This window comes from Stereum hirsutum (genome assembly GCF_000264905.1).
Source record: "Stereum hirsutum FP-91666 SS1 unplaced genomic scaffold STEHIscaffold_2, whole genome shotgun sequence".
NCBI classification, from domain to species: Eukaryota; Fungi; Basidiomycota; class Agaricomycetes; order Russulales; family Stereaceae; genus Stereum; species Stereum hirsutum.
Window position 1 is genome coordinate 1,651,536 of NW_006763132.1, and position 14,081 is coordinate 1,665,616.

The following is a 14,081-nucleotide window of genomic DNA, read 5'->3' on the forward strand; positions in this document are numbered from 1 at the left end:
GTCGTACTTTCCGACGTTGCCACCGACCATTGCAGTCGCCACACCCGTCCTGGGAGGCGTCATCGGGATAACGAGTGTCGGCGCAGCGGCGAGCGCGTTCGACCCGGTGCTAGCGTTGCTGCTACTCGGAGCTGCATCGTCTCCGTTACCACTAGGCCCCGCGGTGGCGTTATTACCTGCGAAGTAACGTGATTGCTGGGCTTGAGATTGTGGTTGTGGTTGAGATTGTTTGGAGGCCTGAGAGTTGGATTGCGATTTGGCTTCTTCGATGATGGACGAGACGGAGGGGAATGTGCCGGTCGAGGTGACCATGGTGCCGAAGCGACGGAGTGGCGCTGGGTTGGGGGCGGAATTCGAGGGAGTCGGGTATGGATCTTTTTTGGGTTCGGGTTTGGGCACTCGGTCGGGGTTTGGACGAGGGGGATTGGGATGGGAAGTGGTACCATTTGTACGAGGTTGGGCGGGAGTGGGATTGGCCGGACGGGGTGGTGGTCGTGTTGGTTGAAGAGGTTGGGGCGGGAGTGCTTCTTGTTTCGGAGGTGCTTGAGCGGGAGGCGGAGGCCGGGCGGGAGCAGGTGCAGGAGCTGCCACTGGAGGAGGGAGTGCGGGTGCAGGTGCGGGTCTTGGAGGGTCTCCGCCATCAGCTCTGTCTGGTACGTCCTCGTCTGGGAGGTCGGTGAGTCTATTTGGAGCATGATGAATCAGAATGCGTATACGCTCCGATTTGACGCGAAGAGTCAGGCCAAAGAGACGACAACATTGCAGCTGACATACCCCATGCGGACCCGCAGACTTCGGACAAAATCACGTTCTTGGGTGGCGACACGGTCTTCAGTGCTGTAGCCCTTATGGATGATGTTTCTGGGTTCGAGAAATGCTATGCCTTTACGGACGACGACATCTTTGAGTTGCATCTGATTTGTGTGAACGTGTTGAGTACAAATCGTCTCCGTAAGAAATCAAAAGAACTAGCGTGTCAGACAATGAGACGTACCTTGTAGCCCAATTCCAGTTCACCCAGCATAAGTTCAGGTATCTTGCGAAACTCGATAGCTTTGATGATCGTATGTCCGTCGCTCAACTCAAACCTCAGCATCCCTCGCGGATACTTGGGAATCGGACCTTCATCCTCCTCATCTCCCTGTGGTTCACCCTCCCCAACACCCCGTTCTCCGTCCCTCTCCCGTCTCTGCGCCGCCAGCCCAGCTAGGTCAGCTTTGTCCAGTCTCGCCTGTCTCGTATTCTGTAAGCTGAACGCGCTGTGGCCTATATCCGTCACAGCGATGATCTCGACAAGAACAGGTAGACCCATGACGCGTTTATAGTCCAGAGTGGGAAGATCGGGTGGGAAACCGGTGTTAGGGAGGGTGGAGGCAGAGAGATCGGACTGGAGGAGCTGGAGTTCGATTTGGGTGAGGAGTTCTGGGAGTGTATTTGGTCCGAGGGGCAAGAGATTCGGATTGAACTCGGTGGTGAGCCAATTGTAGCACGCATCCAGCCATTCCTACAAGGTATCGCGGTGAATTTGTTAGCAACTTCTTGTGGCCGGGGGTGAGGGAATGGGAATGACAGTACTGGGTCGACTTGTGGCCTTGGGTATTTTTTGTTCAGCCAGTCAACGACCTCTCGAGGTGCGTGAGCCATATCCTGAATGTGTATCTATCAGAAGCCTATTATGGGATTTCAAGGAATTCGTGTGCTCAGATGCGCCTACCTTTGGACGACGCGTATGGACCTGTATGGACGCGTTCAAGTTTGACGCGACGCGACGCGGTGATCAACGGTCAAAGTTCGCACGGCCACGGGAGATCGGAGGAGCCGCACGTGGCGCGCAGGACGTTCCTCTTCCGCTGCTCGACCGCGTCCGCCACAGGGAATATCGTTATGCCTCCTGCAAATCTATAAAATGCTTTAAAAATGCTGCTCTCTTTCCGTATCCATCACCATCTCATACAACCTAGAGCGTTGTCTATCGCATCCATGTCGACCAGGGCGAGAGCAAGGCCAAAAGCGCTGCGGTTGCCAGTTCCAGACTTGCACAAGACGCTGCAGAAGTATCTTCGTTCTGTAGTGCCACTCTTGCAAGACCAGGAGGCGCGCGGTGGGCCTGCTTTCGATGTAGCCTACAATGAGCGTGTACGGTGGGCGGACGAATTCGAACATGGTCTAGGAGCTGTCTGTCAGCAACGTCTACACGGTGCGCCTTATTCTACGCGCATACATCGGCCTTTCACTAACACCTCGTTCTCAAGAACTCGACAGAGCGTCACCTCATAATTGGCTGGATGACAACATCTGGCTCAAGAAAGCCTACCACGAATGGCGCGCACCACTTCTCGTGAACTCAAACTGGTGGCTCGCTTTTTACAACGATATTTCAGTCCCATCCCATGCTCTCACTTCACCGAAACCAGTGGGAGCAGCGGGCATCACGTCTTGGCAGGTCAGAAGGGCTTCTTGGTTGGTCTATCGCACTCTAGAGTTCAAGGACAAGTTAGAGCAGTATGTATGTTCTCGTCGTTCTCTTTCCAGTTCACAAGTGCTATGTCGATGAACTGACCATTCATTCACCATGGTAGACAAGAGCTGTACCCTGAAACGACAAGGACGGGTACGTGTCTCATAACTCACAATCATCTCATTATAAATGACTGATTTAATACTATATGCAGGTACATGGTTCAGAGAAAACGCCCTCCGCACATTCAACACCTGTCGCGTCCCCCAAGTCGACTGCGATTTCCTCAGCTCCCACCCTCCACCCTCTTCCCCCGATGCCCGTAAAATCGTTGTCATGATCAGAGACTGGTTTTATACCATCGACGCTTACCATCCAGACGGCAAACTCGTCTCGTCGAATGAAATGGAAAAGCGAATACGACACGTCGTGCGAGATGTCGAGACACGTATGCGTGCCGGTGACGCTGCGGTTCCTGTTGGAATACTGAGCTCGGATGAGAGAGATCACTGGGCAAAGGTACGCTCATGCTCAAGAATAGCGCATACATGCGCTAAACTCTCCGCGCATTTATTTGCAGAACCTCGAACACCTACTATCACTGTCTCCGTCCAATCACAAGACCTACACGACCATCCAACAATCTCTATTCGCCCTGTCCCTCGATCACTACACCCTCAACCCCTCTCTATCCCCCCCACCACCATCCACACCTACCTTCTCATCTTCAAACTCGTCATACCTGTCCCCACAGCCATCACCACACACACCGCTCCCCATCGACTCCGCCTCCGAGATCGACTCCCACTTGCACAACATCCGCTCCTCACTCAACGCCCACAACCGTTTCTTCGACAAAGCCTACACTCTCATCGTCGAGTCTAACTCTCGAGCCGGAGCCATGGGCGAACATTCACCTTGTGATGCTTTAGTGCCTAGTGTCGTGGCAGAGTACGCGATCGTACAGGGGATCGAGAGCGAGGCGTTTGATTCGCCTGACCCTGAGGTTGATTTTGCTGATGAGGCTAATGGGAAAGGGGAAGGTTGGGAGAGATTGGAGTGGGTTACGGATGAATATATCGCGAGGGAGTGCGTCGAGGCGGAGAAGAGAGCGAAGGAAATTATCGCGGATTCTGACGATAGTATGCTGTGGTTCGCGGAGTACGGTGCTGACTGGATGAAGTCTATCGGTATGTAACTGTCAACTTTATCCTCCTCTTGCAAACAGGCACTAACTAGCATTCTACGACACGACTATCTTTGCTGGTGCCACATCATTTCACGGTGTGGCGTAATTATAGCCCGACTCTCCCCGGACGCATACATCCAAATGGCACTCCAGCTCGCATGGTACAGATCTAGAGGGACGTTCACCGCGACGTATGAGACCGTGCTCACGAGACTCTTTGACCGTGGCCGGACGGAAACGATCAGGACGCTCACGGCGGATAGTAGAGCATGGGTCCTGGCTATGAACAATGAGTCGTCTTCCGTACGTCCTTTTCGATCTATTGTGTTAGTGAAAAGCCTGTTAACGTTCTGAGTTCTGTGCTGCTTACAGCTCCGCGAACGCTTCGCCCTCCTCCGCCGTGCCATTCAAACCCACACCTCACTCACCCGCGAAGGCGCCACCGGAAAAGGCATAGACCGTCACCTTCTCGGTCTACGACTCATGATGCGTCCCGACGAGGGAGAAAAGTCGGATTTGTTTGAGGACGAGGTGTTTGGGGAGAGCCAGACTTGGAAGTTGAGCACTAGTGGGTTGAGTGCGGGACATTTGTTTAGGGGAACTGGGTGCGTTTTGCCTTCTGAGTTCTGCGATTAGGGTAGGCTACGACTGATGGCGATGCATGTGGCGTGTGGCGATGTGCTTCTAGGTTCGGAGCGGCATACAACGACGGCTACGGGATCAACTGTACGTCCACTTTCTCCTCCATCTACCCTCCTTCGCTCTCCTTCCCTGTTGCCTGTCGTCCGCCCGGCCTAACACTCACCAGACATCCTCTCCTCTGCATTTCCGCCCCGTCCCTTCTGTCCAGACCTCTCCGGCCCCGATATGATCAAATTCGGAATCGAGTCAAAGTACTCATGTCCGCTCACTTCGACCGCGGCGTTCCAGGAGACTATCGTCGCTGCGATGCGGGATATGAAGCTTGTGTGCACGGAGGGTTTGACACTCGCGGATGCGTCTCTTGGGCCTGTGAGTGGTGCTTCTGTGTCGGGGCAGGGACCGATGGCGAGGCTGTAGACTGCTATAGATCAGCACAAGCGTGTAGAGGCCACGAAGAACGATATTGTGTGTTGGTGGTGGCGACGGGGTATACGTGCAAGGCGAATGGTGTCGGGACCTTGCAGTCGGCTCACTGGCGCGGTGTCGATTGCCACTCCTTGATCCTGCACGGTGCACAATGTGCGATTGCGAGTATCTTCGCAATATGTACGCTCTAGACGAGTTACGAAAACATGGATTCAGATTCAAGACTCGGAGTCAAGTTGTTCACAAAGTAGTTGTTAGTACATCCTTCCGGTTTCGGAACCGAAGCATTGGACTTCTCTCGTCTCTGATCTATCCCGTCCCGGTTGCCTTCTCATCCCAAGTCCCTCTATGCCTTGTCACTCATCTCTTCCTCAATATCCTTTATCTCTACCCACCCTTTCTCTCCCCACTCTGCCGCCATCTTCCCGACCAAGGTATCCTTTCCCTTCCCTTCGAGCAAGAACTTCTTATTAGCGCAGATGAACATTCCGCGCTTGCATCGGGTGAGCATGACATTGGTACGGCGTAGGTTATCGAGGAAGCCTGGGTCTTTCGAGCGAACAAGGGAGATGATGATATAGTCATCCTCATTTCCTAGGGAAAGACAGAAGTTGTGAGTTATGGGGACAGCATCAGAGAGCAAGGTGAAGAGTCGGATGGGACTGAATATCATACCTTGGAAAGAGTCGACATTGAAGCACTTATTTTCCCAACCAAGGCCATTGTCCCTCAGAGTCTTCTCTAGAAGGTTGCGCTGTGGGTCATACCTATCAAGTGAAACAGATATTGAGAGTAGATCCAAGACATTTTGGTAGAAGTTGACGTACGGAGTGATGATCTTAAAAGAGACCTCTGCCTCTTGAAGGATCTGAGCTAATGATGCTACAGCCTCTGCTTGCTTGATATTCTGAGCAAATACAGCAGCTTCAGAGATATACCCATGAATCAAGTCATAAATATCACATACCATCCATGATGTCCCATCTTTTTGCTCCTTTCCCTCAGGAATATCAATGAAAAAGCAGGATGGAGTTGTCTTTGGTACACGGTGTTTAGGATTGGAGTTGAGTTTGCCACTGTAGATCTCTGCAGAGATGTAGTCTCCAATCTGAGGAGGCATACGGTCTAATACACCAATGAGGATACAAATGGAAGACTACAATCTTGCCCAACTTACATTGTGTGTCCAAGAACTTTGCTCTCTCGCGTAAGTGAGGCATTTCAAAGATACTTTGTAGGTTGCCGATATCTTCTTGTCCATAAGGTGGAACTAAATATGCAGGTCAGTATGTGTGATAATAGCTGAAGGACAAAAATATGCCTACGTTGCTTGTCATCTCCGATGAATGAAAGGTTTCGAATTTTTTTGCCAAAAGTGTTGAGCATGGGGAAGTAGTCACCAACAGTAATCTGACTGGCCTCATCAATCAAGATGCTGATGGGAGGAACAACCTTGGTGAATCCAAGGTCAGCGAGACGGGGGTTGGAGATCATGGAAAGGGTGCATAAGATGACTTGGGAAGATCCAAGTTCTCGCTCAACAGCAGCAGGTGATTTTGGCCACTTGTCTGAGGGAAGGATCTTATTCTGGATTTTTCTATAGAGATGCTCGTGCCTATACAATAGAGTTAGACAAGAGTTGAGTTGAGGAAAAATTCAGATTGCAAAGTTGAGACAAACCAGTCGAAGTGAAAGTCAGCTGAAACCAGTAATCTCCAGTCCTCAAACCCAACATCCATTAGCTTCTCTGCTATGTTCTTAACCGCCACATTAGACTGTGCCATCAGCCAGATGCCCTTCTGCCCTGCTTCAATAGCAGACAAGACATAGGTTGCAATGACAGAGGTCTTTCCAGTCCTACAGATATATTACGAATCAATTTAAGCATACACAAACTATAGTGTAGTATAAATTAGGAGGACATACCCTGGAGGGCCTTGAATAATGGTAATCTTATCCTTTGCAGCAGTAGATAGCATGGATGTGATAGCGTCATTTTGGGAAGGATTTATAGGGTACTGAGGATTTTCAAAAGGAGTAGCAGATGTAGTAGAAGAAGTGGTTGGCGGGGCAGTGTCCTCTGGCCATGGAGCTTTATCAGGTAAGTCCCAGATATGATCAATCCATGGATTATCGAAGCCTGTCTTCCTTTGCAGCATAAGAAGAATATCCTCAGCAAGTTGAGCCTGTGCATGAGTGGGTGTAGAGCGGCTATGGCTGCTGATAGCAGTGACCACCTTCCCATCAAGGGAGAGATTATCCTGGAACTTCATAGTAGCCTGTCTGCCTTCAACATTGGTAGACATGGCTGAGGTAGTGAAGGTACCATGCTCAGTCTGAATGCGAACAGTCTATCAAAGGAGTATCACCTCAATGAGTGTGATTTATAAGAGATTAAAGAGTGTCTTACCGAGTTTGAGTCTTTATGCATCCGGGTTTGGAAGCGAGAATTCTGTGCCCGTAGCTTATGCTTTTTCTGGTCCCATTCGGCACTGGAGAAATCATTGGAAACAGTAGAAGGGTCCATAGCTGCAAGGAGATGGATGTCTGAAGCAAGCTTCTCCAAGAGTGCAAGGTGCTATAGGATATAATAGAGAACATATAAGTACACAGTTCAAATGTGTGCAGTAAGGCCAGTGCGTACAGGTTCACTTAGCTTCTTGGTATCAATCTTTGGTGTATCAGGGCTGCGTGTAGCCTGCATGACCTCAAGATGTCCCATGTATGCGGAAACCCATGCTCTTTGAACTAGGTCCTGAGGACGTCTAGGATTGTACTCCTTTTGTTTGAAGAGAGCAGATATATTGTCTGCATTAAGCTCAGTATCATCGCCTAAAGCAAATCGGATGGATGCTAGGGGTATTCGAGAAGAGACAGGTAACACAGATTGAATGTCAATTCCAGAATTGATGTGAATGCCATAGTGCATATGAAGCAAGAGGCTCAGAGGTCCGAGGTCAAATCCATAGAGATGCTGTCGGGCTCGACAAAGAATAGTCCGCTTGAGACCATCTCGAATCTTCTGAACTTTGTCTGTAATCTTAGGACTGAGCTCGATGATGAGGACATGTGCAAATTCGGGTTTGTCCCCCGGGATAGAGTTCACAGCAAGGGCTAGAACGGCAAGAGAGCGGTTGGCCTGCGTGTGTGCGCCGGTGATTCCGACACAATGCAGAAAGTTCTTAGGATCATCGGTATGAAACAACCAACAGAGATGGTTTGGGTCAAGGTCTGTCTCGCGAATAGCGAGAGCAGAGATATTGGGCGTGTAGAGATTGATGATATTTTGCTGCACGGTGATCGTGTCAAGCTTATTCGGTGAGGGCTGCGTCATGTCGCAGAGACGAGCTTGGTGAGCACGCGAACCAGGTGCTCGGATTGAGAATGGGTCAAAATCGGGACTTGATCGGGACTGTTGAAGATGGCGGGGAAGAGGAACAAGATGCTGTTCGACGCAATCATATATTTAGCGCCAGAGTGGACAGACAGTCACAACAGATATCAAGCACGCACGAATGGATCTCGGATGCCTCTGATTTTCACTTGAAGCTGATGGCAGAATTCAAATCGGGCCTACGCGGCGGGTGGCGCGCCACACACGACCTGAGCGAAATGGTTGAACATTGATTGAACATATATTAGAGGAGGATCAGTTAAAATCAGACGTACGATGGCGACAAGAGTTGTCTTCACAAGTTTCAAGATGCGACGAGCTCGAAGACTGAGCAGATTGCCTGATAGCTCGACATCGATTGCGATAGATATGGTGGCGAGACGTAGCGAGCAATTCAAAAAGCAAAAGACGCGTAAGAGATCAAGATTTCTAGACAACTCTATGACAGTTGACTTACGATTGATGGCTGCGGGGGGAAAAGGCGATGCTGATGGACAAGATGGGCGGGGTGAGCGGCGAGCACAACTGGAGGTGGAAGAGAGAGACGGAGAGGCCCGGGGAACTCCGGGCTGGCACAAAGCCTTCGAAGCCCAAGTCGTGCACGCCACTTAAATTATATCCTCGTACACTAACGAATGGGAGGGCGAGGAATCGGAGAACGCTCGCCTGCATGTAATACAACTACCATCACAATGTCGCACCCATCGGATTCGAGTAGAGAAAGAACGACAGTCTAACAATGTACTCCGGAGTCGCGACGTATGTCAGTCTAGAATCTACCCATCCAGACATCCTGTACCGACAGCCACGCTCTATGGCCACACTCCTTCGCTAACTTTCCAGCAAGAGAAGCCGATCCAGGACCTTCAAGGAAGGCACGATTCGAACAGATGGTCATACTTTGTTTGCATCTCGAGAGCATAACATTGGACCGCCGCAGGTCGCGCAAGAAGCCTAACTTCTCCGTCCGTACGAGTGAAATGATGATATGGTCGCTCTCGTTTCCTGAAGGTAATGAAATCAGCGCACGGCACGACATGCTATGGTGCAAGCGTAAAAAATGCGTACCTTGAAAAGCGTCGACGTTGAAGACTCTGTCCCCGCACGGAATATCCGCTCGCCGAAGAGACGTTTCGATTAGATTGCGTTGGGCATCATATCTACCAGAACGAAGGTCAACCCTTAGTCAAGTAGAGACACCAAGAAGATGTACGCACGGTGTTATAATGCGGAAGGTTTTGCCCTCGCCATCATACCTTTGGGCTATGCGAACGGCGATATGGCATTCTTCCTTGTTCTATTCAGATATGGTCAGCTCGTGCTTCCTAGCCCGTGTATGGCTGCTACGTACGATCCAGCTATGTCCATCTTTCTCTTCCTTACCCTTTTGGACGTCGATAAATCGGCAGGCACTCGCAGATGCTATAGGATGTTCAGTCTTCAATTTACCATCGTAAACGTGGCGAGAAATGAACGCCCCGACGACCCTCGGCATGCGATCTGAAGAAGGCGATGAGTCAGTCTGGAGTCTTATGAGGACGAGACGAGAAGAGACGTGCATTGTACTGCAAGAAGCTTGGCCTTTGATCGCAAGCGAGCGATCTCGAATACGCTCTGAAGCCCAGGTATATTCTCTTGTCCATAGGGCGGTACTACGCATAGAAATTAAGCGGCACTCGTAAAAAAAAGAAGGAAAAAAAAAGTCAGCGTACACTGCTTATCATCGCCGATAAACACCAACTTCGACACTGTGGTCTTGAACAGGTGTACTAGCGGTACGTAGTTACCGATCTCGATTTGGCTAGCTTCGTCAACGATGACAGTTTCGACAGGGACCACGGTGGTGAATACGGAGCACTTTGGGTTCGACAGCATGCTCAGTGTACAGAGTATGACCTTGGCACCTTCGAGCTTGGACTCAGCATCCGACGTAGTCTTCGGGAACTTGTCGGAAACAATAATTTTAGGCCCAATCTTCTCGTATAGATGTTCATGCCTAGAGCGAGAGTACGTTGATGAGGACTTGCGGATATCATTATACAAGCCGACCCACCAATCAAAGTGAAAATCGTGCGAAATCAGTAACCTGAAATCCAGAAATCCCACAACCGCCAGCTTCTCCGCGATGTTCTTCACGGCAACGTTAGATTGAGCGACGAGATATATCGTCCGTCGAGAGTCGCCTGCTCGAATGCGCTGAACCGATTCTGCGATTACGGTTGTCTTGCCAGTTCCCGGGGGACCCTGCACCAGACAGACTCGATCCCGAGCACCGGACGACAGTATGACCTGCACAGCGGACTCCTGGGACGAGTTGAGTGTGCGGAAGGAGGCGCGCGCCGCCAGAACCGGAAGAGGATGGAGTTTTGGGGCAGTTTTCCAGCTCCAAGTCGTTTCTGGGAACCAAATCGCTCGGAAGAACGGCAATTCGCAAAGGGAAATTTTGCCAAGGAAGGCGCCTCGAACAATGTCCTGACGTTCCGTTTCTGCGAGAGTGAGCGGGGCTTTGCCAATGGTCACAGCGGATCGTAATTTAGAGCCTGTGGCGACGCCCTCAGGGACAACAAGTGCCGCCCCTTTGCCTTTGACATGTTTGGTGTATGCATTTCGTTGACACTTGCCATCGGCATGACTGAACGTCAGGCGGAGCTTTTGTTAAGCAGTCAGAAAACCGAGACTTCATACAAGGGTCAAGACGGCTACCTGAGTATCCCGGCGAATACGTGACTTGTAGCGTTTGGAAGTTACATGGAATACTCCACCTTTCTGGACGACCGTACGCTTTACATCGTTCGCAGTGACATTCGGTTTCAGTGCATCCAGTAAATGGGCGTCTCGATGAAGTTTTGACAAAGCCTTGAAAGCCTTGTAATGAAATGTTAGGTCAGGAACAATGAGTTAGGATGAATGCAGCGACACGAGGATACCTGGGGATTGAATAAACCGACATTCACGCGAGGGCACAACCCAGTCAGAGTCTCCCGATTCGTCCGAGAGGCAATGCGACAGGATATCCAAGCTCGCAAAGCCACTCGCCAAGGACTGCCAGTCTCTTGCTTCTCGTCTTTGTACGCAGATTTAGGGATGTGATAATCGATATCCCACTCGCCACATATAGCCTTGACAAAAGAGTGATCTGATGCGTGCTCGTCGGTATCAAGAGACCAGAGGTCTATCAGATCTCCGACATGCAAGTCCATATCAAGGTGGAGTGCAGTGGCAACACGATCTGCATGCAGCGAGTAGCGAGACAGTCTAGGATTTGACAGTATGTCTGAGACGACAGTAGGGATGGTGGGGCGTCGATGTGTCTGTCGTCGCTGTTTGGTAGGAAGATTGATGATGAGGACATGGGTGGCGGAGGCAAAAGCCAGAGCAAACAGAGCGCAGTGACTGCCGTACGCCGGAGCGACGCCGACGAAACCATTCTGCACGGTAGCCATGAAATCTCGGGCAGCCCTTTTACTGAGAGAGTTGGCGTGATGTACGACGACATGGATAGAGGAGGGTTCGTCTTTGAAGACGGTCTGCTGGTAGGTGAAGGACTGATCTGACATACTAGGCCTTCGTGGAGGAGTAATGGCTAGAGAACTGGACGGCGTGGTGGGGCTCAGGTATGGGCGTCGAGGATGTCAGAGGCGCCAGACATAAATGCGAGAAGCACAGCAGGATCGTACGGCATGTCAAGAACAAAGATAGAATACGGTGCCACATAACTTAGAACACATGAGAGCGTTGATCATGTTCAAAGGATAACCTGATTTGGCTGAGCAAATGCTCGCTGAGACCGCGCGTGGAGGTAGATGTCGGTCCTCTGCCCTGCATGTGTGAACGGTTAGCGATATAAGCTTGTTTTGTATCGTTGATGAGTGAGCGAGGCTAGCCTCCCAAAGCAAAATAGCTAATCGTTCAACGCGAGGATCACCAGTGAAGCTCAAGGAGGTAGTTCGACGCTACGCCACCGCCCACCGGACGTCGAACCGTTGAAGCTGTGTGACTGTAACAGGGAGGTGACGAAGGAGGACGAGGTGACCATCGTGACGCTCCGTCCTGCTCCGTCACCCGCTCCGCTCGCTCTCAGTCGCTCGTTCTTTGCGATACGTCAACTCTTTCTCTAACATACTGTTCAATGTTCTTCTCCAGGATCACATCAGTAGTCTTGTCGGTGTTGGTATAACTGTGTAACTTGTGCTGGTCACCACTTTATTCGGTATTCGACCAATGAGGATCGAGGGCGAAAATGGTTCGCCAGGAGGCCGCCACTGTAGTCCTCTACACCGCGTGTTCTCTAATCTCTATGGACTGGTTGGAACGCGGCTAAGTTGCATTATTTGAGTCACTTCTGTCCTACAGGAATAACCTCGACTTAAAATCTGGCCGAAGGATGCACATCGTCAAATTATGCCGTTCTTCCTAACCGAGGAGTCACATACGTAGTAATGAAGCTAAGGACCTACTCGAGTGCAGCCCACGGGATGAAGATGAGTTTTATCTCATCTATTCAAGGGGCACGTAGCTCTACAACGTGAGGTCCTTACGGGTCTCATATACGTGCTACATAGAGCCTCGAACCCCCCCATTGTCTCCGAATAATCAAGAGTCATACACGTTCATACTCTCTCAGTCACTCTCCATTGTCGCTGCGACCCTCATGAGACCCCCATTTTGTCTCCTTCGAACTCTATCTCGGGCCACCTCACTATCATCATCACATACATCTGTCATGTCCATTCCCCTTCGCGATAGGCTCCCACCTCCACGACATCCTCTCCTCACTTGACGCCCACATCTGTTCCTTACAACTTCACTCTTGTCATCGAGTGCCACTCTCAAATATTTGCCTTGTGGCGCCTCGGTGTCCAGCGTCCTGACGGCGCATTTCGCGATTATCTAGGAAATTGAGAGGACGGCATTCGAATCGCCTGATGATTCCGTTAGTTTTGTGAGTGCGGCCGGTAGTGCTGAGCAGTCAGGTGGATAAGTGAGAAGGAGGGAGGGTTAGGAAAGATTGAAGGGTGACGACTGAGTGAAGAGAAGAGAAGAGAGCGAAGGGGCTTTTTTGACAATTCCGACGATAGTATTTTGTGGTTTACGGGGTACAGTGCTTACTGGATGGAATCCATCGGTATGTCATCCTGATTCTTTTGACCTTTCGAATGCAGACTAACTTGCATCTTAATATTCTCTTTTGCTATTCCTTGCTGATGCCACATTATTTCGCTGTGTGGCTTGATCTTGACCGATTCTTTTCGAAAACATACACGCAACTGGCACTGCAGCCCGCATGCCACGGAACCCACGGGCCCGCGACCGCGACCGTCGCACCACACTGCGCTGCGAGGCTCTTCGAGTATGGACGAACAGAGACGTTCAGCCTGCTCATGGCGTTCAACAAAACCCCGGGTACTCGCTATGGGTAATGAGCGTGTTCTGTATGTCCTTCTCGCCTTGTTCTTGCCCTCCAGCATGAACTAACATAACCTCGTGTTTCTCGCCTTCAGTCGCTCGTAGCTTCATTAACGCTTCGCACTCCACCGCGCCATCCAAATTTGAAGCTCGCTCACGCGAAAAGGCCCGGGAAGGCCCCCGGCAGAAACGTTGACCGTCACCTCGGACTGCGACTGACGATGTCTCCTGACAAAGGAAGAAGTCAGCGTTGTTCGAGAATGCGTTGTTCAGTAAGAGCTATACATGCATACCGAGCACGACACCTTTGCTCAGGGGACCTAGGTACGTCTTGTCTCTCAGAGATTTCCGATAACTAAGCTAAAAGTGATGCTGATTGTGTGGGATTCGTCTCATTTGTGGCTTGTGGCGTATGACGCGACATGGTTGTATGTTCGAAGCCGCCTCCAACGCTCTGCTACGTCTGCTACGGACTCAGCTCTACATCCGCTCTCCTCTCCCTTCTTCTCTCCCTCACTTTTCTATGCCCGATCTTACACTCGCCACTCCAATCTCACCGCATTCCT

The 14,081-nt window shown here is 50.8% G+C and overlaps 4 protein-coding genes across 4 annotated transcripts; 2 read left to right on the top strand and 2 right to left on the bottom strand.

The window, feature by feature from the left end:
* Positions 1-976: 976 nt before the first annotated feature.
* Positions 977-1,644, bottom strand: STEHIDRAFT_49289 (uncharacterized protein; the record flags this gene model as incomplete). The annotated part of the gene is made up of 2 exons (XM_007299273.1): positions 977-1,504; positions 1,576-1,644. The coding sequence occupies 2 exons, from the start codon at positions 1,642-1,644 to the stop codon at positions 977-979; spliced, it is 597 nt and encodes a 198-aa protein (XP_007299335.1).
* Positions 1,645-1,980: 336 nt separating this feature from the next.
* Positions 1,981-4,706, top strand: STEHIDRAFT_152746 (carnitine acetyltransferase; the record flags this gene model as incomplete). The annotated part of the gene is made up of 9 exons (XM_007299819.1): positions 1,981-2,197; positions 2,253-2,502; positions 2,580-2,611; positions 2,673-2,977; positions 3,039-3,648; positions 3,760-3,950; positions 4,020-4,252; positions 4,336-4,373; positions 4,456-4,706. 9 exons carry the CDS (start codon positions 1,981-1,983, stop codon positions 4,704-4,706), a joined length of 2,127 nt encoding a protein of 708 aa, XP_007299881.1.
* A 355-nt stretch (positions 4,707-5,061) lies between these two features.
* On the bottom strand, positions 5,062-10,257 carry STEHIDRAFT_48456 (uncharacterized protein; the record flags this gene model as incomplete). Its single annotated transcript, XM_007299198.1, has 6 exons — positions 5,062-5,309; positions 5,391-5,482; positions 5,543-5,622; positions 5,683-5,816; positions 9,822-10,105; positions 10,163-10,257. Coding segments are annotated over 6 exons (933 nt in total), but the record flags the coding sequence as incomplete, so codon positions are not given.
* Positions 10,258-13,221: 2,964 nt separating this feature from the next.
* STEHIDRAFT_128073 (uncharacterized protein) lies at positions 13,222-13,711 on the top strand (the record flags this gene model as incomplete). Its single annotated transcript, XM_007299820.1, has 3 exons — positions 13,222-13,234; positions 13,389-13,541; positions 13,611-13,711. The coding sequence occupies 3 exons, from the start codon at positions 13,222-13,224 to the stop codon at positions 13,709-13,711; spliced, it is 267 nt and encodes an 88-aa protein (XP_007299882.1).
* Positions 13,712-14,081: the final 370 nt, after the last annotated feature.